The sequence below is a fragment of the Acartia tonsa genome, chromosome 7, assembly GCF_053477335.1.
Source record: "Acartia tonsa isolate MP-2025a chromosome 7, ASM5347733v1, whole genome shotgun sequence".
NCBI classification, from domain to species: Eukaryota; Metazoa; Arthropoda; class Copepoda; order Calanoida; family Acartiidae; genus Acartia; species Acartia tonsa.
The window spans coordinates 6,653,885-6,678,602 of NC_137266.1; the positions used below are offsets into that span (position 1 = coordinate 6,653,885).

The 24,718-nt window shown below is 32.2% G+C and overlaps 1 protein-coding gene across 1 annotated transcript in view; it reads right to left on the reverse strand.

Annotated features, from left to right (window-relative positions):
• Window positions 1-644: 644 nt before the first annotated feature.
• The window catches only part of LOC145324749 (uncharacterized), a 38,318-nt gene continuing 14,244 nt past the window's right edge, over window positions 645-24,718 (reverse strand). Inside the window, exons 2-6 of the mRNA XM_080167356.1 lie at window positions 17,470-17,527; window positions 15,776-15,941; window positions 14,645-14,732; window positions 5,926-5,970; window positions 645-2,272 (exon numbers count right to left, since the gene is read on the reverse strand). Coding sequence (XP_080023482.1) covers window positions 2,126-2,272; window positions 5,926-5,970; window positions 14,645-14,732; window positions 15,776-15,941; window positions 17,470-17,527 — 504 coding nt within the window. The 3' untranslated portion in view covers window positions 645-2,125. The remainder of the gene's footprint in view (window positions 2,273-5,925; window positions 5,971-14,644; window positions 14,733-15,775; window positions 15,942-17,469; window positions 17,528-24,718) is intronic.

A 24,718-nucleotide genomic window follows, 5' to 3' on the forward strand; every position in this document is an offset into this window, starting at 1 on the left:
ATTATCTACACAATGATACCCTTTTTACTCATACTAGATACTACTTCCTTTAGCCAATATCAAGGTTTGATCTTCACTACTAATAAAAAAGGATGACACTATCTATAAAAGTGGAACTCTGAAATTTAAGAACAAACGAACATTAACACTTGTAGAGTGTAAGAACTGAAAAATTAGAAAATAAATGTATAAAAGTTAAATTAATATGCGTAAATTTGTTAAAAATTGCTTATATTTAAAACAGTATTTAAGGACATACTTACATTTTTAGGACTTGATTGTATAGATGCTTCGCTTCTACTACTACAGGAATCACAAAGCAAAGTTTGAAATCGATAGGACAATTCTAAACTGCCTAAATTAACAAAAAAAGCAAATCGCTCCGGACGTACGGACGGACCGGACCCTAGTTATTGAAAAGCTTTGCTTTTAAAAACATGAAAACTACCAATACAAATAATTAGTTTCATGCTTATCTGTCTGATTATAAAAAAAACCTTTAAGCAAAACAGCCAACTTCTTTAATACATACATAATACAAGAAATCTATAGAGACACTTGAGGTTGGTGGGGGCAGGGGGCAATGCCAACGATTTATATCGGGAGGGAGAATGTATTATCCTAAAAAAAGAGAAAACATTTAGTTTTCTATAAAATAAGTTTTTAAAACAGTATAATCTTTTGAAAGATTTCATAAAAAAAGTGTAAGTCTTTCAAATCATAACATCATTGAAAGATAAATTGCTTTGATGATTTAGATATCCACTACACCATGAGAAATATAAAATTTCCATTGAACAATATCATACCAAACAATAAATCAATTTTTACAGACAATTGAAAACATTTTTAATATAATACTGTATTTCGATTGGTAACATTATAAGATAAATCAATGTAACAATAACATTAATAACAAGTAAATAAAACTTAATAACTTAACTAAAAGAAAAAACATAACAACAAAGAAGTTAACAATAATTTCAATTACAACTATTTCACTTTTTGGTCAACTTTAGCTTTTTATCAAAGATTTTAAGAACATTTAAATTTTAGAAAATACCCTTTAATGTTTCATTATTAGGGGGCTCCCTAAGATTTATATTTTTAAAATCTTAAATAAATTGTATGTGAGCTAGATTATGGCAAGTTTTCGACTAATTTCTAAAATACATTCAACAGTCTTTTAAATACAAACAGTATAGATAGAAAAATTGAAAACTTTTAAAAAGGCAAGATATTAAAATTCATAAATAGCATGAAAAAAAAGATTTTTCCTTTGATTAAATGCATAAAACTAAAACCTTTTATTGAACATATAATGATATAGGCACTAAAAAGTTTCAATTTGTAAACATTATGCATAAAAAATGTTCTTTTGATGGTAATTGTTGAAATGAAAATAAAAAATGCACATTTTCTAAAGCTATTAGGTTTACATCCAGCAAGAATTTCATTAAGTGAACACAGATAATTAATTTCATGATTTCTAAAAACTGTGCGAGAATAAAAAAAAAATTATTTAATTTTGTAGAAAAAACTACTTCCTGGCTGCGAACATATTTATGTACATGAAAAGTATGGTTTTTTTACACATGTGGTCAAAAATTAATTAATTGTATAATTAACATGTCTAAAGAATTATGAATTTTCATCAGCTAACAAAACACTTATCTTTTAGAAATGGGTTAAAATAGGCCAAAAACTAAGGTGCCAAAAAATCAATTAATTTTGAACAAAAGACTCATTGTAATGTAAAGTTATGAGATTCCTATATAATAAAATTTAACTATTGTGTAGATAGAAAATGTGTCAATTTTAATTTGCTACTTAAAAAGTTTATTCAGCCAATGTAGATGGTTATATTTTGAATTTAATTGAGCAATTAAATGGCTGAACAAACTGACAAAATTTGTTAAAGTTGCCTCTACTAATACCCTTGATCAAGGCAACCAAGATTTAATTCTTAACACTAAGGCAATAACGAAACTATAGTTAAAATCATTTATATACATGTTATAAATTGACTATCAAAAATATTTTTGAAATATACAAAAATACTATTTAGTGTATTTTCTCTATTTAGTATATTGTGGTCGTAAGTGATCTAAATAACTTTTTATTTCTAGAATTGTGGGTGGCATTTGATCTTTTCACATTTTTCTGCTCTGAAAAAGTGCTTGGCGTACTTTTGATATTTTGCTGGTGTCATAAGGAGGGCTCCAGCACTCATAGAGCTGCTCAATCCGGCGTCTTTAGCCATGGCTCCAATCTGAAATAAAAATAAAGATTGTAAGGTCAAAGTATTGTTATGTTAATCTTTATGTTCTAAATGATTTATTTCAGCATATAAGTGTTTCTTTTACAATAAAAACGATTGTTTGTCATCCCAAATTTAGCCTAAAGACTGTCTTGAAGGACCTATATGAAGCTTCCCATTTTTAGATATACATTATTGTTTCTTACTCTCCAATTGAGAAACTAGATATTTAAATGTTTGGTTTATTTTATTTTAGAAATACCAAGGAGCATGGACGTCTAGAAGGGGGGGCGGTAACCATATTTTAGTGGGGTGAGGGGTAATTATCTCCCCACCATATAAAAAAGATTGGACGCCCTTGCTAAGAAATTGCAGTTTCTAATCAATATTTTTATTGGCAACTTTTTGTTTTCATAGAGAAACATAGTTTTAGAGTAGCTTTGCTCCTCAACTGTGTCGCAAGGCATAAGTGTTCAAATTAAGTATGACTGACTACCAAAATAGGAACAAAAACTGGAGGGAAAGTTTATTGTTACCCCCAAGGCATATTTACAAATAAAAGGACATTCATTTGATTGATATTTCTATTTATTAATATAAATCTTTGAAAAATGTCTGTTTGTCTGAATGTCCGGCTGATGAAAACCATCTCAGTGATTATTGGGTTATTATATAGAGAATCTTGCTTCTGGTAATATCATGGTTTTAAGCTATTTCCCCATTAGTAGACCAACTAACTTACAGGAAGCAAGAGCTATAACCAAAATATAATACAAAGTAGAACGATGTCTGTCCGTCTGTCTGTCTGTCCGTCCGTCCCTTAAGATCTCGGTAACTACTGAACCGATCGGATTCTACTCTTCAGGGAATATACCTACTAATCCTGTGGTGGTTTTAGGCTATTTTCTTAGGGGGTGGGACACCCCCAACCCCCTTAAAAACAAAAAATCCCTCCCCCCATTTTTTTTTTTTTGCAGAAGATTTCCTTGGTCCTTTTTTTTGTTTTTTGCAGAAGACTTCCTTAATTCTTTTACGTATTTTGCCAAAAAGAAAATTTTATCACCTCTTGGGGCAAAGCCCCTAGAGACTAGGGGCGAAAGAAATAAAGTACAACTAAAATATGTAAAAATTTTAAAAATTCAAAATGAGAAAGACATTTCTCTTATTCATACGAAACCGATTAATATCCGGTTGATTAGAACCGGTTCTCATCCATACGAGAAAAAACTATGTCTAGCATCGAATTATATCAAATTTTCTACGAATATAAAAATGTACTATCATATATCATAATTGTACATTTTATATCCGCGGAAAGATGTTTATAATACGAAGCGAGAAACAACCATTCTGTAATTTTTTAACAAAAAAGAAAAAAACTTCAGAAGTATTAACTCGGCTAAAATTGTCAAGTTTCCTTTCAAAGGATTGCATGTGTCCTAAATTGTCTTCAATTGATTTCTAAAAAAAGATTTTTGTATTTAATGAACTATTTATACTTTACATACTTTATTCAGAAACTAGCGGCTACGCCCCTTAAGGCCTCTAGTGGCACTATAAATGTTTTTTTTTGTTTGTTCAAGTCTCTACGATACCTCTTTATTGCTTTCAAATTCTACAATACCTCCTTATGTTTCGCTCAAGTCTCCCAAATATTTTTTTTATTTTTCTTTATTTCTCTTGGGAGGGTGGTGGTACCCTCCCCAAAAGTAGTTTTAAACTTTCCCAGGACCTATGAGGAGCTACCCTGTTAAAGAGAACCCGATCGGTTCAGCAGTTAGCAAGCCTTCGGTACAAACACACAGACATCCTGTTACTTTAGTATAAGAATGGCGCAGCTACTTAATAGATGCATTAGTCAGTCTGTTTGTTTTTAAGATAACTTCAGGGTTTTTAGAATCAAACAGGACTTAAAATTACATGAAGTTTAATTTCAAAATCTAGTTTCATGGTAATTAAAAACCCTGCATTGATTGCACAATCTTAACTAGATGTCACTTTTTTCTTGTGTTGAGGTATTTTTTGACACATTTTTTTGAGTAAAGCATCTTTTTATGCAATATGAAAAGAACGTCTGGGATTTAATTTAAAACTAACACTTTAAAGTCTTAAAAGCCTAATGACATTTTACACATGTGACATTTCGCTAGCTTACTTTATAGGATATACGTGTATATGATGACAGGTTGTCAATTTAGCTTGCTAATATAGACCTCATTTATTGGTTAGTTCATTAATTCAGTAAGAAAGGAGGGGATCGGGTAAAGGGGGAGTATGGAGGGTATCGTTATTAGCCTGCTGCGAGCATTACATTATCAGAGTACATGAAAATCTGGTGCAACATCCCAGTAATAATATATCGATTATAATAATGATATTTTCATTCTTGTCTGATCAATTTGTATACATAATCAAGTGACAATCATTTGAGGCTATAACGGTAAATTATATAAATTAATTATTAATTGATGGGAAAATATTTTGGTTTTGAATGTTCTATAAATGCCTTTTGGCTGTTTATTGAATAGGAATTAAATATTAACAGTTATAAGAAAAGTCAAATAATGTCAAGTGCATTTAAAGAAAAACAAGAATGACAACATCTATAAAGACATTGAACAACAAATCAGACAAAATGGATACGGTTACTCAACTTTTAATAAAGAAATCGCATAACTATATTACATACAAAGTTGGTGTTGAAATATCTTTTTACAATCAATATAGTTTAAAATTTTCTAAACAAATTTATAATACAAAAAGACAAATATATAGGACCATTCTAACATGCCCAAATTAAACATGAGAGCTATCTGTTTAGGACGTATAGACAGTCCGATCCCAATAGTAGAAAGCTTCACTTTTAAAAAAATAAAAAAAAAGTAAATTGTCCTTGCATCAGTAAAAAAATACTTAGATTTTTTTCTAGTTTAAGTTAACCAAACTCCAAGGTCAACTATTCTTAAATTGGATGATTTTTATCTAAAATGGTGTAAAATACATTTTATTGCTGCAATGTCCATTTTAAAGTTCCTTAATTTACGTTTTACGGTTATAAAACAAGGAAAATGCATTTTCATGCTATTAACGTTTAGGGCTATTTAAGAAACTATTAAGCAATTATATACATATTTACCATTACCTCGTAAGGGCAAGATTCTCCTTCGATTTAAGTGATCATCTAGAGAATCCAGAGCATCATCCGCGTGTAATGGAATGTGATACTCTAACACCCAAGGATATTAGGTTAAGTAACATTCATCAGACAAACAACCATTTGATTGCACGACCTTTGTCTGTTCATATGGTAATGAGTTGCGCCAGTTTAAGGGCCAAGGCATTCCACCTACTCTTACAATTTATGTCGCGCACATAACATAGCAGCAGTAGAAACCATTTTAACGTCTTTAGTTATGACGCGGCCCGAGATTCGACCCTATCACCTATGAACCAATATACTTTCTGGTTATAGAGTTGCTTCGCTCTAAAAATTATGCCTATATTGTAAAGGAATCATCTTGCAGAGTTAAAAAATAAATAGGAAGATTCTTACATGCCTAAACTAAAAGATAAGAGCTATCCGTTACAGGCGCACGAACGGATCGACCCTAAATTTAGAAAAGCTTGACAGCGTAGCTTTGCTACACGATTGTATAAATGTATACCTGGCAAGCAATTCTCTCCATGCATTCTTCTGACTCTATCAAGGCCTGAAATTAAAAAAAAAACACAATTAAACTAAATCCAATATGGTTTGTAAATCTTGTGAATAATTAAAGTTTTTTGCAGGTTTTTGGCTTTTTAGTAGCATGAGGATGCAATAGTTATCTAATCCAACGGATATTATCGGTTTCGTAGTCATACTAGAATAATTTTTACTAGACATATAAATACAATTTGAACCATCAGTTTGTTTTTAAAAATCAACCTGCTTTACTAATCTTTATTAATCTAGTAGGAGAGATAAAATAATTTATCTAAAAGTTTTATAATTCACCCCTGACCTGTAAATTATAGTGGTTCCGAAAGTTTTATAAAAACCTAATCTGATTTAGTTTAAAGACTTACCAATTACAATTTACAAATATCTTTTGATCCTTGATAAAATCACAAGAACTATAAGAAATCAAAGATTTTATTGTTTTTCAAAGATTTCACGTAAAAAGACTAAAAATCTAAAATAAATTGTCGAAATTAGATGCTTTGATTCGACATAGAATTTAATGAGTCAATATCTAATCCTCATAATTAAGTAACAAGATCTCCATCTGGGTGTCTGTCTGCACCGAAGGATCTAGTCCAGGAAAGGCTTTTATCGAGGGAATCACCACCCCCCCCCCCCCAAGTTAGAAAAAAAAGTACTCCAACCCAATTCTTATTTTCAATTTGTCTGTAAAACTAAAATTCAAAATTCAAATTCATCCTCCACCACCTCAAGTGCCTCGAGAGGCCTAGAAGATATAATATTAGGACATAGGGCTCAGATTGCTTTTAATTGATTTAAAGAACACATGTTTAATTCCCGCGGAAATCAATAAAAATGCGGCTTTTCAAAGCAGTTTAAATTCTGACCAAATCCGCAATAGTTGGTTAAAAAATTTGCAATATAAGAACGTAGGAATTGTTATTAATTTCCTTAATATTTTTTTTAACTAGCCTAAACCAAGGGTTCTTTACTTAATAGTTTGAGAATTATAATTATAAAAAAAACATTGCTTGTGATAGATATCTGTTGTAGATATGTTATTTGACCTTTGAGAGTTTAATTTAGGACCAGTGAAAGTTTTGAGGGGGGGGGGGTCTTTCACTTGACCAAGAATAATCGCATCTACAATTAAAGACCCTCACCCCCTTAAAATATGTTTTAGAGTTAGATGGTAGTGTATTTGATGGAGTCCCAGAAAATGCCAATTCTCGCGGTCGTAAACGGTCATGCGTCACGTTGGAAGGGTGACGCAAATGTCAGATCTCAGATTTTGCGATTTGAGAAAAAATAGCGAAATAAATAATCTTGCAAGCATCGTTTTTGTTTTATAGAGAAAATAGTATGTCAAATAGCGAAAACTGATATATAAAACTTGCGTCACCCTTCTTACATGACGCATGTCGGCGTACGACCGCGATAATTGGCATTTTCTGGGACTCCATCGTATATTTAACTACCGTCAGATTTAATTCATATTATTTCCTTAAAATGATACCCGAACCAGTCACGGTCATGACCAATAATTTTCTCACGCCAAATCTTCACACGCAAATAAATTCACACAGACACACACAACACCAGATTACACACACAAAAATTACACTGAATTATACGCTAACTCATACAGACTTACTGACGCATTTTAAGAGGTAAAGGAAACATATTTTATAGGAAAAAAATTATGTTTAAATTGTTATTGAAAAAAAAAAAAAAATTGATAATTCAATCGACTAAATCATTAAAGTGTAAGTAGAAATAATAATAATAATGGATTAAGGAAAGATCAGGGGATCTTGATAGAAGAGCAACGCGAAATGACTTGAAGTACATATCTATTTATCATTTTAAAAACTACCCCTTCTGTAGATTCAAATTATAGGTTGAAAAGTTAGGACACTGCTGGTTTTTAATTTAATAAAAATTTTAAGGAAATAAATGAATTAAAATGTTTATAATAACTTTGGGGATTAGTATAATTTACAGTATCTATTGACACATATTATTGTCTAGGCCCATGTGCATGACAAAAGAAGAACACTTTCTTACATTGTTAAACATACAATTATACATAATTACCTTCCAGGAATTAAAAAAAATATTGTCCAGATTTTTTGCTGAGTATAATATTTGTTGATCAAATTAAAGATACAAAAAATCGTGGCAATTTTAATCTCTTTTAATCTTGTTATAATTTTAAAACCACTTTTCTCAATTTCAGCCTATGATTCATTGTGCTGTGATACTATAATAACTAGGGTTGGGCCGGATATTTTTTTGGCCGGATACCGGATACCGGATATCCGGCTGATTTTAAATGCCGGATATCCGGTAACTGGCCGGATATCCGGCCAACGCCGGATATCCGGCAAAAATCCGGTTATCCGGCCAAATTACCGGATATCCGGCCGGATAACCGGCCAAATTACTACATATTAAAGTATCAAAAAAGGATATAGTCCCTTTTGTGGCAACGCACCTTAAGGGGCGATTCGTTGTATTTAAAATTGCTTTTAATAGGTTATTTTAGGTTAGGTTAGGTTATATTTGGTTAGGTGATTGCCCCGCAGGGTTAGGCAATTGGCCTAGCAAGGTTAGAGTCCCATGCAAGGGGCTAGAAATATGAGGAAAGCTACTGTGAAAATACGAATAATCGCTCCTTAAGGGTCGTTGCCACAAAGAGGATTATACCCGCAAAAAAAATTTCTTCATAAACTAGTGTTTTATATTATACTAGCGGCTGCATCCCTAGTATCTAGGGATATTAGAAGGGACATGAAAGTGCAGAAAAATAATTTAAAACCTTACAACCACACTGGGACCTATAAGAAGCTTCACTCTAAAGGAGAACATATCAGTTCAGCGGTTAGCAAGATCCTTCGCTACAGACAAAAAAAGCTTACTACTTTGTGTAATAGGATAAAATTAAGATTAAAACTTAAAAATTAAGTAAGTATTAAATGATCTTTCTTCTTAGCAAATAAATCTAATGAACTATTACTTCCCTCAATCTGTAATATCAACCCCTAACGGTTGGAGGATGGGCGGGGATGTGGCGTTGAATGCCTGCCCCCCCCCCCCCTCTGTTTTTTTCTATCCCATTTTCTGTGTATAAAAGGTAGAGGGCTATAACTAAGTGACTTTCGAAATATGGGTATGACACATAACTGAGAGTTGAAATTTTTTTAATACCTCCTTCCTGGCGGGCACAGGATGCCAGCAAATCTGGTAAGGTCATTCAGGTAAAAAGTAAAAATATTTTTTTTTTCTTAAACAAACCATTTCATGTTATCTAATACTAAAATATCCTATAGTTGTACATCCTCATATGTAATATAGGTGTTCAAGTTGATTTCAGGTTCCAGGTATAATCCTGCAAGTCCTGAACCTCCAGGTCTCCAGAAATCTTTAAACGGTTCCTGTGACCGCAAATTTTTACTTGAAGATTTCAAATTTTAAACTTAGTTTTTTTTATATATCTTCATGACATATTACAATTTCATAAAATCCGTTGCCGTTTACCTGCAAACCGTCGGTTTGCGGCTGGCAGCTGCCAAGTACTGCTGCCACCGCCAAAATTTATGTTTTGAGATTTCTAATATAAAATTTACATAAAGATAAACATATTCAGAAAAAATTGTTCTTCTATCTTCAATAATAAGAAAATTACAGCCATTTAAGATTAAAAAAAACAGAAATTTTTGTTGTAAAATATAAAAGATTATATTGCCGGATATCCGGCCGGATAGTTTCAATATCCGGTATCCGGCCGGATATTGAAAATGGCCGGATATCCGGCCACACCGGATATCCGGCCCAACCCTAATAATAACATCAGAAATATATTTCGATCTTGTTATTTGAAAAATGATGTACTGAATTTTAGTTTCCGAAAGTGTACCTAGCATCCGCGTCCTATCTCAATATTTACTACCAGCTAAAAAAGCTTCAAACTTCTAAAAAAATCAAAATTTGAAAAATTAAAATCTTGAATGTATAATGTAAAAATCGTTTATACATTATATCGCTTTTTCTTTGACCAGAGAAGCTGAAAATATCGTTTGAAATAATTGGATTATCTGCTGTACAACTTTGGAAATTAGGAAAGAAATTGGCAATCCATTTTCAGCACATCTTGCAAAAAAGTCGATATTATTCATAAAATTAGAAAAAAAGACATGTCGATGTTATGTCAGCAATTGCCACTTATTATTTATTTATTTATAGGCAAATTCCAGGTTTCAACAGGACACATCAGATTGGGTATAGGCCCTTTCGTGGCAACGCACCTTAAGGGGCGATTCTTCGTATTTTCACAGTAGCTTTTCTTCTATTTCTAGCCCCTTGCGGGGGGCTCTAAAACTGCGGGGCCCATTGCCTAACCCGGTAGGGCAATCACCTAACCTAACCTAAAATAACATATAAAAAGCCATTTAGAATTAAGGGGCGTTGCCACGAAAGAGACTATTCCCAATTAAAGAGTAGCTTTGCAACACATTCAGCAAATATTCAAAATTTGCCAGATCTATTTTTTTGCTGCCAGTTTCAACACATTTTTATGCAATTTGACAATGAATATTAAAATATGTAACATCCCATATGTCACTCTTTTATTATATGCATTTAACTATAGACTGTATTGCAAGGTAACAAGCGGTTTCATTTAGGATCTGTACCCTTCATAACAATTATATTTTTTTTATTTAACCCTTAACAGTCGGACCGATAAAGGTGCGGCAAGGAGCCGACTGTTAAGGGTTGATTATACCAATATTTAAATTGATTTTTATATGTTAAACTGTAGGCGATTCAAAAGTACATTGGATATGGGTTAAAAAAACAACATTTTTTTTAGTTTCGTCTTGAGGACAGGTAAGTCAAGAAGGGGCTAATTGGGCGTTTGCCTACCCTCTAAAAAATTGTTTCCTGGAAATACAAATATTAGATTATAACACTCATTATGCCCCCCCCCCCCCCCCCCACCGCCATAAGAATTGTACCTCGGACAATTTTTCTTTTTTTTTGGGAATCCGACAAAGCCAACTAAATAGCTTAAAGCCAACCCTGAACCCATACTAAACTTCATTGAAATTTATGGAATGTTTTTGAGATCTTAGCATACACATTTTCCGTTATAAAAGTATAAAGAATAGTGAACAATTTTGTACGATTTAGCCATGACAATAGCCAGGAAACGCTGTTTCTTAGATATTATTAGACATGTGTAGACTTGTAATTAGAGTAAAACACTAGAGAGGGAATGGGTTCAATAACTGTATCTGCCAGTCGCACTGTCCTAGTACCAACTGGGTCATTGAAAATCAACCAATGGTGTGGTGTGTATTAACACAGCCCAATAAGCAGGAAATGATTTGGTAGGAGACGAATAAGGCCATTGAAAAAGGAAGGGAAGTAGTTTATCTGTATATATATATGTACTATAGATATGTAGACTTTTATTATTTTATAGATTCTGCATAAATTCCATTTATTCGTCAAGGATGAGAAATTTTATTGAATTGATGAATTGAATTCACACACAGAGAGAAATCAGGAATATAAGGTATTTAGGTCGTCTAAAGAAAACTTCGCAATTTTAAAAGCAAAGTATTCTTAATTTAGGGTCGGTCCGTTTTTTTCCGTCAATTTTTCCGTTGCGGATAACTGCAATAATTTAGAAACGTTAAAATTGACATCTCGATTTCAAAAAAGACAAAGCCCAAATTGTGTTAAAATTGTGTCAAAAATGTTCCATGTGACGTAATAAAATGAGAGAGATGAGAGGAGAAGTGGGAAAGAAAACCCCCCCAAAAAGGGATGGATAATCCCTCATCCTTTTACGTCACATGGATTATTTTTGACACAATTTTCATTGAGTCCAAATTTTTTGAGTGATCAATTATCCCTTGTTAAATACACACGAGATATTTTGTATGGTTAAATCATCTATTAAACATATTAAGCTTAAAAGAGCATCTTATACTTTGATCTATGGAGCTTTATAACATAATTTTGAAATGATTATATTGAAAAATAAGAATCATGATAATATAAGGGTAAAAATAAAGGACTAAAAAAGATTATAGAAATAAAATAGTAAACTAAATATTTATATAAACAGGAATTTGAAAAAGGGATTTTAACATTCATAGTTATATCAATCTCTATTTGTAGGTTAATCAAATAAAATCTGGGAGGCTACTTTTTAACATCAAAGAAAAAACTTGTAAATATTCCCATAATAAATATTATTGTATTAAAAAATGATAATTTCCAGTAATTTTCTATGCACTTGTAATTAATATCTTTTTACTTTTATTCCATCACAATTTATTATGATTTAGAGTATTTTTTCTGTGCAGATTACGTAGTAATTTTACTTTAACAAGGATGACAACATCCATAAAAGCGAAGCTCTGAAACGGTAGGACAAACGGACATTAACACTTGTATAATGTCAGAACTGAATAATCAGAATACGAATGTATAAGAGTCAAAGCAAAATTGTAAGTAAATTTGTTCAAAAACTGCTTAATACAGGATAATGTTTATGGACATACTTACATTTTTAGGACTTGATTATAGAGTTGCTTCGCTTATAAAATTGTACTTTGTTGTCCCAAGAATCAGTATACCAAAAATCAGACCAATCGGATAATTAGGTCACATACAAATTTGTTGTTAAAAATGTAAAAAAAAATCAACATGTTTAAAATGGACGTACGGACATTCTGGTAATGATTATAGAGTTGCTACGCTTTCTGACTCGTACCTAACTATTACAGGAATCACCATGCAAAATTTGAAATCGATAGGACAATTCTAACATGCCTTAACTAATGAGAAAAGCTATTTTAAAAAGTAAAAAAATCAATATGTTAAAAATGGACGTACGGACATTTTGGTAATGATTATAGAGTTGCTACGCTTTCTAAATCGTACCTAACTACTAAAGGAATCACCATGCAAAATTTGAAATCGATAGGACAATTCTAACATGTCTAAATTAACGAAAAAAGCTATCCGTTACGGACGTACGGACGGACGAACGTACGGAAGGACGGACGGACCGACCCTAATTATAGAAAAGCTTCGCTTTTAAAAATCATACTAGCGGATACGCTCCTGGAGGCCTTTAATGGAAGTCAATCCCCACCCATTTTCAATTTTAGTTGAGAAGAAGATAAATTTTTTTTTGGAAGGGGTAATTGTTTTCATAGAGGCGATCCTTTTAGGAGGATGGAGTTAGTCAACCCCAAAATAGCTATAAACATTTCCATGACCAATGAGAAGCTTCACTGTAGAAGAGACCATTTACGTTCAACGGTTAGCGAGATTTTGTTAGTAATATATGCATCTCATGTATCTCAGCTTCTGTCAAAGATAAACAGCGGAGTTTGTTTAAGCTTATGTTGATAGTTTGGCGTTTTCCTCTTTTTTTCAATTTTGATGATTTGAGTACCCCCCCCCCCCCCCCCCGACAACGAACAACTATTTTAGTTTAGGTTAGGTTAGTTCATAGGCTAGGGAGCCGAGCGCTGTGGCTAGGCATGCAAGGGAGCCGAGCGCTGCGCCTAAGCAGGCAAGGGGGCCGAGCGCTGCGGCTAAGCAGCCAAGGTGGCCGAGCGCTGTGGCCAGAGTTGTTCGTTGTGGGGAGGGGGGGTACTCAATTTTCAAAATTGAAAAATATATTCTAAGACGATAATACCCTATTCTTACAGGACAATATTTTATTATTGTATGAATTTATTTATCTTTTGATATTGTAACCATTTTATATAAAAAAAAACTAACTTTCTGCTATTTAAAAAAGAGATCTGCATTAATATTTGGAGGACCCGAACACATTAAAACTCTTGAACATGAATAAATGTTCATATATTGTATATGGTTTATAATCAAACCATTACTAAACTATTTGTCCGGTCAGTTGAATTTGAATTGCCGAATGTGTACACAGTTTCCTCGGTGTTTCCTCATCCTATCTCAATATTTACTAGTAGCTAAAAAAGCTTAAAAGTTCAAAAAAAAAATTGAAAAATTAAAATTTAAAATGTATAAATCGTTTATACATTCCAATTTTAAATTTTTTTGCAAGTTTGAAGTTTTTAAGCTAGTAGTAAATATTAAGATAGGATGAGGAAACACCGAGGAAACTGTGTACAAATTTGGAAATTCAAATTAAAATGACCATTTGTCCTTGGTTTAATTACACACAATTGGATTAAATTAATCAAAACTGCACACTTTAATTACTTGGGAAACTCGAAACTGTGTATCCGTTTTAGTATCAAAGCTACTATATCATTTGCTATTTGACAATAAAACGATAAGAAATAATACTAATATTGTCTTACAATAATTTGTAACTGGCAAAAAAGTTGAAGGCACATTTGCTCTAAATAGCTGAAAACCTTAATAAACTTTTGAAAATGAATTGGCATGTCAAGAAAACGAGATGCCAAACCCTACAGACTTTGGTAAGATCTACATGTGTATAAACAAGGGGACAGTCTACTTCTCATAAAAACCTGTTGCCTCACTCCTAGCCTCTAGGGGAGGGCTAGAAATTTTCTTAAAATAGCCTAATACCACTTGAAGCCATTTTTACACATTTTGGATATTTCTAGCTTTAAACAAAAAACTTTGCTACTTTAAATTATAGGATTGATAAAACTTACCCCATAAATATCTTGAATCTTGTCAGTGAAGCTTTGAATAAGTCCACCCTCAACCTCTTCCTCTCCCTCTCCAACGCTACGTTTCCTCCTATAAAATTCAATGTCAAGAAGGAAGGTAACAATGGTCTAGTTATTACACTATACTATTCCCCAAAGTTTAATAAGAACCTTTTCATATTAGTTAGCTGAACTAATTTGGAGACTTTTTTAATGGGTTGGTTCATTAAGTTGCGTAACGTTTCAACTGCTAGTTGTAATCTACAGAAGGGGTAATTTTGTGTATTATCATTGGAGATGCACATCAATTTATAGGCCATTGTCTTATCCAATTATTATTTGATAAAAAAAATATGTAAACTTAACCATTTGCTTAAATTGCCCTTACCTTTACTGTTAATTTTATTTTACAGAAAGGGTAGTTAAGTTCATCATAAAATAAATCAATTTATCGTTCATTGTCTTATCCCTTAAGATCATTGAGAACAACTGACCCTAATGGAAAGATAATGGCCGATAAATTGATGTACATCCCCAATAATGATAACCAAAATTACCTCTTGACACTTGACTTAAATAACCAACTAACCAAAATTTAATAAAAGTCACAAAAAATGTTAAATCGGGCAATAAGTTCATACAAATTACATTTTACTAAATAAATGATTAAATTTTTAACTCAATTTTGGTCAATAAAATTACAGTTCCAAATAGCTTATTTGTAAATCAAGTTTTGCAGTTTAGATTGGCATAATTTTAAAAAGTACGGCTTTATTTAGTACTATATAAAACTTGTGTCCAGGGATGTCCCAGGAGGTGAGGGTTTTAATGGAGTTTTAACAACATGTTTTTAAACACAAAAATTGTATATAAGTAATTATCACGAAACTTATCTAAAGTACACAGGGCTATGTGTGATGCTGACATGGGGTGGAGGCGACTTTGGGCTGTAAATTACACTGGTACTCAAAGTTTTTTTTTATCATATTCTCTTATTTGTTGGCTCAAAATTTTTTGGTTACTTTTCATAAATTGTGATTAGTTGTTTCCAAACTAAGAAGAGTTAATCCGTTTATCAGAATTGGGGATGTACATAAATCCATCGTTCTCTGTCGTATCCCTCTGGATTCTTACCTAACAGAATCTAAGGTGATATAAGTTGGAAAGAGAAGGAAGAGACCAATAAGAACAATGAATGGAATGATGAGGGTGGTCATATCAAATCCTGCGGGGGACTCGGCAGCTGCATATCCTTGGTAAGTCTGCACTGCAGGCTCGGCAGGCGCACTGTACACATATTCTAAAATATGAATAAATTGATAGATGAATATAAGGAAATTAATTTAAAAGAACTATACATATATTCATACAGTTTTGTATTGTATGACGCTAATCTTTTATAGGCACTATACACAGCTTCATACAGACATCTTAATAGGTAAATATTAAAAAGCATACAAATAAAAAAAGATAGAAAGATAGACAGACCATCAGGCAGATTGACAGAAATACAGCAAATTTAAAAATACATACATAAGGTAGACAGATAAATTTGAGGAAGGCATACAAATATACACAAAGGTATACAGAAAGCCAGACAAAAGCCAGACAGAAAGACAGGCAGAAAGACAGACATGAATACAGAAAGCCAGACAAAATCCAGTTAGAAAGACATGCAGAAAGACAGACAGAAAGACAGAAAGCCGAAAAGACAGACAGACAGACATACAGACAGAGGAAAGAGATAAAGACAAACAGAATGACAGACAGAAAAACAGACAGAAAAAAGAGACAAAAAGTAAAAAATACAGAGATATAGATGTATTGATAGATATTGAGAATAAAGATGCTGTCTAAAATGGTGCAAAATATGGGGACAAATTTCAAATTGTTTTGGCGTGTGACGTCATACCCCCATCTCTTTTCTAGGGGGTTTCTTTCCTCCTTCCCGTTTCTTTCCCCTCACTTGTGACGTAAATAAACAGCCCCGTCAAATCAATTTGAAATTTGTCCCCATTTTTTGCACCATTTTAGACAGCATCGAGAATAAATAAATATTAAGATAGATAGTTTGATACACATAATTAGAAAAATATAAAGATATTAAGAAACATGGATTAGGTAGAAAACAGTAAAAGTGTCTAACTATGACGTCAGAAAAAATTAACAATTAACCAATGAGAGGCCGCTATATATTTTACCACAGTGAATACTGGCTTCTTGTTGGTTAATTGTTAATTTTTTCTAACGTCATAGTTCGACACTTTTACTGTTTTCATTAGGTATAAAGAAAAAGAAATACAGATTGATATTTTTACTAGCGACTGTGCTCCTTGCATCTAGAATCTCTGTTTTCAAAGAAGTAAGAAAAGTGGGAAAATAGCCTTAGATATGAAAATTAATTAGCCTAAAACCATCGAAGGATAAAATAGAGAACTCAATCAGTTCAGTAGTTATTCAAATCTACAGACAAAAAATCTTACTACTTTATATAATAGGACTAGCGGCTTCACCCCTAGCCTCTAGGGGCTTTGCCCCAATGGGTAGTTAAAATAAAATACAAAATAAAATAAAAGTACTACTGGAGCTGCCACCACTAATTTCAGATAATTTTTTAAAAATTGGGGGATGGATTTTTAATTTTTAGGGGAGTTTGGGGTGTCCCAAATTCCAAGAAAATAGCCTTAAACCACCGCAGAACCAGTAGGTATATTTCCTGAACAGTAGAATCCAATCGGTACAGTGGTTGCCGAGATCTTAAGGGACGGACAGACAGACGGACGGTCGGGCAGACATCAAGCTACTTTGTATTGTAGATAGATAGATACCTGGTTGTTGTTGTACAGGAGCAGGCGCATGAGCAGCATGATGTCCGTGTCCATGAGCCTAGCATTACCATAACGTTGTGTTCATATGTTAACTTAGCATAATTTTATCCTTGTTAAAAGTAAAGGTTTTATATTTTCATTTTGTGTGTCCGTCTGTTTGCTTGATTAAGTAACGAATTATTTAAATAATGAATATTTGTAGTTATATTGCAGAAAATAATTGATTTTTTAATGGTTTTTCTAATGCATTGAGTTGTTTTCATATTTTTACCCTTGATAAAAGTAAAGGCATTCTTTTTGTGTGTTTGTCTGTTTGAACTTTTTATATACCAAAATATATTTGAAAATTCATGTAATGAATTAAATAATAAAGATTGTAGTTATTTTGCACATTATAATCATTTTTTTATTGGTTAACCCTTACAGATCGGGCCCCTATTCCCACCTTAATAGATCGGGGGGGGGGGGGGTCATATTGACCCCCCCCCCTCTATCTCGGCTCCTGTTACAGTTAGAGACATAAATTTTTTTTCTGGTGGTTCATGTGTATTTTTAGAAAAAATTACTTTTTCTAGTCATAGCAGTCAGACCGCTCCTTAGCCGCTTTTTTAGCGGCCAGCCGCTAAATATTAAAACAGCTGTAGAGCGGCCAATTTTGCAGCTAGGATGACCAAATTTTAGGACGAACTTTTATTTTTCATAACAAAAAAATTACTTTTTCAGATCATCGCCGAAAAACGGCAAATAACGGAAACCGCCATTTTCGGCGGTTACGGCGGTAAAACGGCGGTTGGCGGCGCCAAGTAATATTTTTACTGTTGCTTAAGGATTTACCAAAAAAAATTTTAGGCCTCTAGCTGTAATAGAAGCCACGATATTCATGATATATGTCTGTAGTAAAAGCCGGACAAAAATCGGTCTTAAAGTCGGTCAGGGAGCGGTCAAACGGTCATAACACCACTTTTCTCAGAAGGTCATTGATATCTAAGTATTCACCAAAAAATTTTTAGGTTTCTACCTTATAAACAAAAGTCATAATGTAGAAATTAAGATTTATTTAGAATTTTTTTCTAAATTTGGTTCCACCTAACCGACTTTGACCGGACGCCACGACCGACACAGACCAGATATCCTTATAAGATCAACTCTTGCCGACGTATAATTACTAAACTTAAAAAGTCATGAAGTCACAACTCTCTATCTTACCTACAAAAAAAATGACATTGAAAAAACAGAGGGGGGGGGGGTCAATATGACCCCCCCCCCCCCCGATCTGTAAGGGTTAAATAAAATTAGCATTTATCTTAAAATACAAAATTGGTCTTTACAAGAAATATCTAAAAAGATAAGTAGAAGATAGATAAAAATTAAGTAGATATAAAATTGATTGAAGGTGAAATTATATAAGGAAGGCCACTTGTTATCTGTCTAGAAGCAATAAAGCTATAAACAAACAGACTATAATAGGGGAAAAAATGATAAGATATCTAAAATTTTACTATGTAGAAGCTCCTTAACTATAAACGTCGGCTGTTTTCTGGACTTTAATCCATAGAGAGGGGAGGGGGGGGGCATTAGGCATTTACCGGAATTCAAAACCGTTCTAAATTATAATTCAGAATATATAGTTTACTTATGTATGCATTTAAAAAAAAACATAAATATTGTTTAAAATACATATAAGTACTTAGAAGTAACAATTACGAAATAATGAAGGTCAGACACATATTCTTAAATCTTTTTTTTTGTAATTTTCTGAAATTGCAAAAAATCTTCAAAATTTACATGTTAAAGGGTTTTTAAAATTAGCAATGTAAAGAATTGTACAAATCCATGTGACTCAGCACTTTTTGGCACAGTTTGACAGATTTTTGCGCAGATTTGCGCTGTAAATTATATAGACCATCTACTTTTTCTTGTTCTTTAACATACCTATCAACATTTCAAAGTAAATTTTTGTGAAATTGATGAACACAAATTCAGGCTTCCCAAGGCACTTTTTTGGGCATGAACAATTTCAAATGCAAATTCCAACCGGTTTCTAGTTGGTGAGATTTTGCAGAAAATTATGCTGTAAAAAGAGATGTAAATTTGTGCCAGCAAAAAATTGAAAAAAGTAAAAGTTTTGCAATGTTTGAGGCGAATAAGATTTGGAGTAGTAGAATGTGCGTTTGAACCATTAGGTTCTAATAAGAAAAAACTGTGGAAAGTGTTTAAGTTTAGCTAAACCATCAGAAGCTTGAAAACATAAAAATAATGTAGAGCTGAGGTTTGTGAAAAGGAAGATCATTTGGATACTATGTTGGTCACGTCTAAGCCGTGTATCTACCTCCAACAGCAGCAGCAGCTACACCATCAGCAGCAGCAGCAACAACACCAGCAGCACATGGAGCCAAGAACCAACGCACACAATCTCTCACGCTATCAACGGAGATCATCATCAACACTATGGAAAAATCCTCCAGCAACCGCCAGATTCCTCAACCTGGCAATAGATGATGATCATGGTTGATAGCACTGGTCTAAAAGAAGAAGAAGGAAGATCATTTACTTTTCAATACACCTATTGTTGTATATAATGTACACTCAGGGAAGGGAAAGGACATTGGACTTGAAATTGTTCTGTTCAATAAAGTTTATTTGTTGACTATAAACAATTGTTGCCTTTTATTGAATGATTGTATGGTACACATTATTAGCAAACTCCTCTACATGTGCAAGGACGTTCAGGGGGGGGGGGTAAAGTGGTGATTACCCCTCTTAAAAATTTTTTACCCCCCAAAATAAAAAAGCTTGGACGCCCGTGTACATGTGCCTTTAATTTACGGAAGGGTTTATTTTGTTGAGGATCCCGCATACACGACAGTGCAAAAACTTGAGTTGGCGAAAATCTCAGGGATGGAGAGAACAGCCATAGTCAAAATTTCTCTAACACTTTATACATAAACTAGCGGCTACGCCCCTAGAGGCCTCTAGTGGCACTTTAAATGTTTTTGTTTGTTAAAGTTATTTTTTTTATGTACGATACCACCTTATTTGACGTTAAAGTCTCCCCTAAATTTTTAAAAATTTCGATTTTTTTGTCATTTTTCTTGGGAAGGTGGTGGTACCCTCCCCCAAAATAGTTATAAACCTTCCCGGGACTTATGAGAAGCTACCCTGTTAAGGAGAACCTGATCGGTTCAGCGGTTAGCGAGATCCTTCGGTACAGACACACAGATACACACACAGACATCCTGTTACTTTAGTATAAGGATATAAATGCAACCACTGCAAAACTCTTACATATAAGAACCATGGGAAATTTATTCTTAAATCCATTGTTCTATCCTTTTATCCCTGGAAAAATTCTAGATTGTAACCCATGGCGTCTTTTTAAATTACAGAGATTTTTAGAGGGTAAGTTATCCTTGTATAGCAAATTAAGCTTTAATTTTAAAAAAAAAAAAAACTTCAAGAGCCTTTGGAATGGTTTTGTTCGAAAACATAAAAAATACGTATTACTTTTGGTTCATATACCTTAAATTTTTTACGATTACTATTACTATTTTTTACTTCTTTTGCATAAAAAAAAACCAACTTGGAACATTTATCCTTTTTATATTATTATGAGCTTTCTAAAATGGCCCTTTGAATCTGCATGCATACTGGTCTAAAACAAAGGGAAAGTGATGACAGGCCAAAACGGGTAATATTAAGCATATTTCTTAGCTGTAGTGCAAACATTTTAAATTATACAACACCTTTTCTAGAATTGGGGTATAAACGTTAGTTAATGAGAAAGAATTGCCTGTCTGCTTTGAGACTTTACCTAGCTTTGTAAACTCAATGGCTCTAACGGATGGGTTTCTTTGCTATTGTCCTGAATTGAAAGTAAATTTCTTTAATTAATTTTATAGCAATATTTGGAGTGCAAATACACTTTTTTGTCATGTATATTTGGGAGCTAAAATCTCTAATTTTTTCACAATTATCACATTTTAAATTTTATAATTAATTTGGGCTTTCTATAATAACGTTTTCTTATTCGTTGGTTAAAAAACTTTGGGGACTATTACCAAGTTTTTAATGGTTGGAGTGTACAAACATTTTCAGATAAGGGGTAATTTTGTTTATTATCATTGGGGATGTACATCAATTTATCAGCCATCATCTTATCCCTTTAGATCCCTGCGTATCCTGAGCGAATCAATACCAGACTGAACTGAATAAAATCAGAATGAATACAATAGAGAATAATTATTGAACATATGCGAATATGTCAGGTTCAATGCGATTATGTCTTTCACCTTCGCACCAAAGAAAGAATATTAAATTGAGAACGTTATAAAATCAAACAGCAATTTTAGAAAGGGTCTTGTCAGAAAACTTAGATAGGCTTGTGTAGTATTTAGATAAGTGTATATTTTTTTACAATTTTATTCCAACTATTAGTTGTATTGTATAATTGCATTGAAAAACCAAACAATTATTTTATATTCATCTATCTACACATAGCAACGGTAGACAAAATCAATTTCAAGATAATGCAAATTTAAATAACGCATATAAGAGTAAACTAAATGTATATTCTTTAGAGAAAATCTAAGAGTGCAAAGTACATCATGCACATCACAACTCAAAAACAAATTTTTCAAAGTTTCACGATCTAACTGAACTAACCACTTGCAAAAATGTATGTGCAATTAAAAAACAAATATGCAAAAATACATTGCTATAACTGAATAAAAAAAGAAATTTAATGTTTATTTTAATTTTTTTGCCTATAAATACTACACAATAAAAAAATGATACGTCCTACTAAACAACTTTATAACTGTGAATCACAGATCAATTTATTGATTCTAACTTTCACCCATTGTCTGTAAAGCTTAGTAATTAGAATTAACATTTACTAAGCAAACTAATACAGATTTACAAATTATGATAATCTATAGACAGTAAGGTTGTGTTTAGTTTTGTAAATTGGGATAATTGACAAGTCCTATAAAATTTATTAGGCTAGTCTGTGAGTAAGTTAAGGTTTCCATAGCCTTACATAGCTTTTAAAGTATATGCAAGATAGGAAATACTAGCCTTAGAAAGTTTACACGATGGTACTCATTTAATTACTTTTACTTATTGAAAAATTAAATGCATTTAAAATTCATAAAATACCTAAATTATTTGGCTACTTTCAGCAAAAAAATCAAACACCTTAGGTGGTTTCTTAAAAAACAAGGATGACAACATCCATAAAAGCAAAGCTCTGAAACGGAGGACAAACGGATAAGACAAAAATTAATTGTATAGTGTCAGAACTGAAAAATCAGAATATAAAGAGTCGAAGCAATTGTTTATGGACATACTTAAATTTTTAGGACTTGATTATAGAGTTGCTTATAACAATGTACTTTGTTGTCTCAGGAATCAGTATACCAATAATCAGATCAATTGGATAATTAGATCACATAAAAATCTATTGTTAAAATATCAAAAAATCAACAAGTTTGAATTGGACGTACGGACATTCTGGTAGTGATTATAGAGTTGCTACGCTTTCTAAATTGTGCCTAAATACAACAGGAATCACCATGCAATATAGAAAAATTGTGTAAAGTTATTTTTTTATAGAAAATTTGAAGATTTCATATTTTTATTTTTGAAGATTTTTTAGAGCCCACTCTCGTACTTTTCAATTAATCCTTCAAAAAAAATTTGTAGGAAATATATAAAAGAACTTAGAACAATGGAAAAATTAATTTCCAAACAATATAAAAACAATTGTTTTGAAAATGAATACATAGACAAGTATCTATTGATGTAAATTTTAATTAAAATAAGAATAAATTATTCGTTTTTTTTCTAAAGAAAAAAATAATTTGCTTCGCAAGAATTTGTTATATTTACAAAGTTTTTGATAAAATGCAAATAAAAAAAATATATTTTCTAGGAGCGAGGCTGCATTCAAATATTGTAATATATACAGACAATCTATATGTAGAGGATTCTAATAAAATTATTTTTTTTAAAACGACTGAACTGCGCTGATATTAGTTCTATGTCTTATATAATTACTACATGAATAGAATATGGTTTAAAGCGATTTATTAAAGATACATAACTAGTTTTAATAAAGACATTGCATCGTATTATAGACAGCTTTCCGTGGATATTAAATGAAAAAATTGTGAGAGTAAAACCAGTTTCATTGTTTTTATTTTAATATTCGTGGGAAATTATCTGTTTTTTTTTTTAAAGTATAACTAAGATTCGGTTCTAGACCAGCGGATATTAATTGGTTTCGAAGCCATACTGGAAAATTTATTATATAACTGAATTCAGTAAGAAATTGATTAAATATGATTTCAATAATTAGATTTTTAAGAATAAAATAATTACTACAAAAATGAAAATCATGCAGCTAGATTAATTTCCATTAAAAGCATAGTAACATATCTCAATATCCAAATGTATTTCTATATCAACTTTTATGATCTATTGATTATCATATTATATACAAACTCACAATTATAGTTTGCCTGTCTATTATTATGTTGTAACATTGTGTTGCTGATAATCTCATAAACATTAATCATTTTAAACCCTTCTAACAGTTAGGGAGTTGAATCCATTTTTATAGAAGCAGAAATATAATCTATGATTATGGTTTGGACCCTCTAAAACTGTAATCTACCCTTCCACTTTCCCCTCTCTTGTTGAAGATATCTTCAACGCCGATACGATTTTGAAATATAAGATTCCACTTTTGTCACTCTTGTTGAAGATATCTTCACCAAGAGAGGCAAAAGTGGAATCTTAAATTTCAAAAATCGTATTGGCGTTGAAGATATCTTCACCAAGAGAGGGGAAAGTGGAATCTTACATTCAAAAATCGTATCGGCGTTGAAGATATCTTCACCAAGAGAAGGGAAAGTAGAATCTTACATTTCAAAAATCGTATCGGCGTTGAAGATATCTTCACCAAGAGAGGGGAAAGTGGAAAGGTAGATTACAGTTTTAGAGGGTCCAAACCATAATCATAGATTATATTTCTACTTCTATAAAAATGGATTCAACTCCCTAACTGTCTAACTTATCATGATTTTGTCCCATTGTGTTATAACTATAATAATAACTTGTACTCATTAGTTAAATGTTTGTTCATTTACTTATTTTATGAATGATTTTTTTAATGAAATAAAAATCATTTTAAATTCTAAAAATTCAAACATCAATTGAACTTTTAAAACATAACTATCTGTGTAAT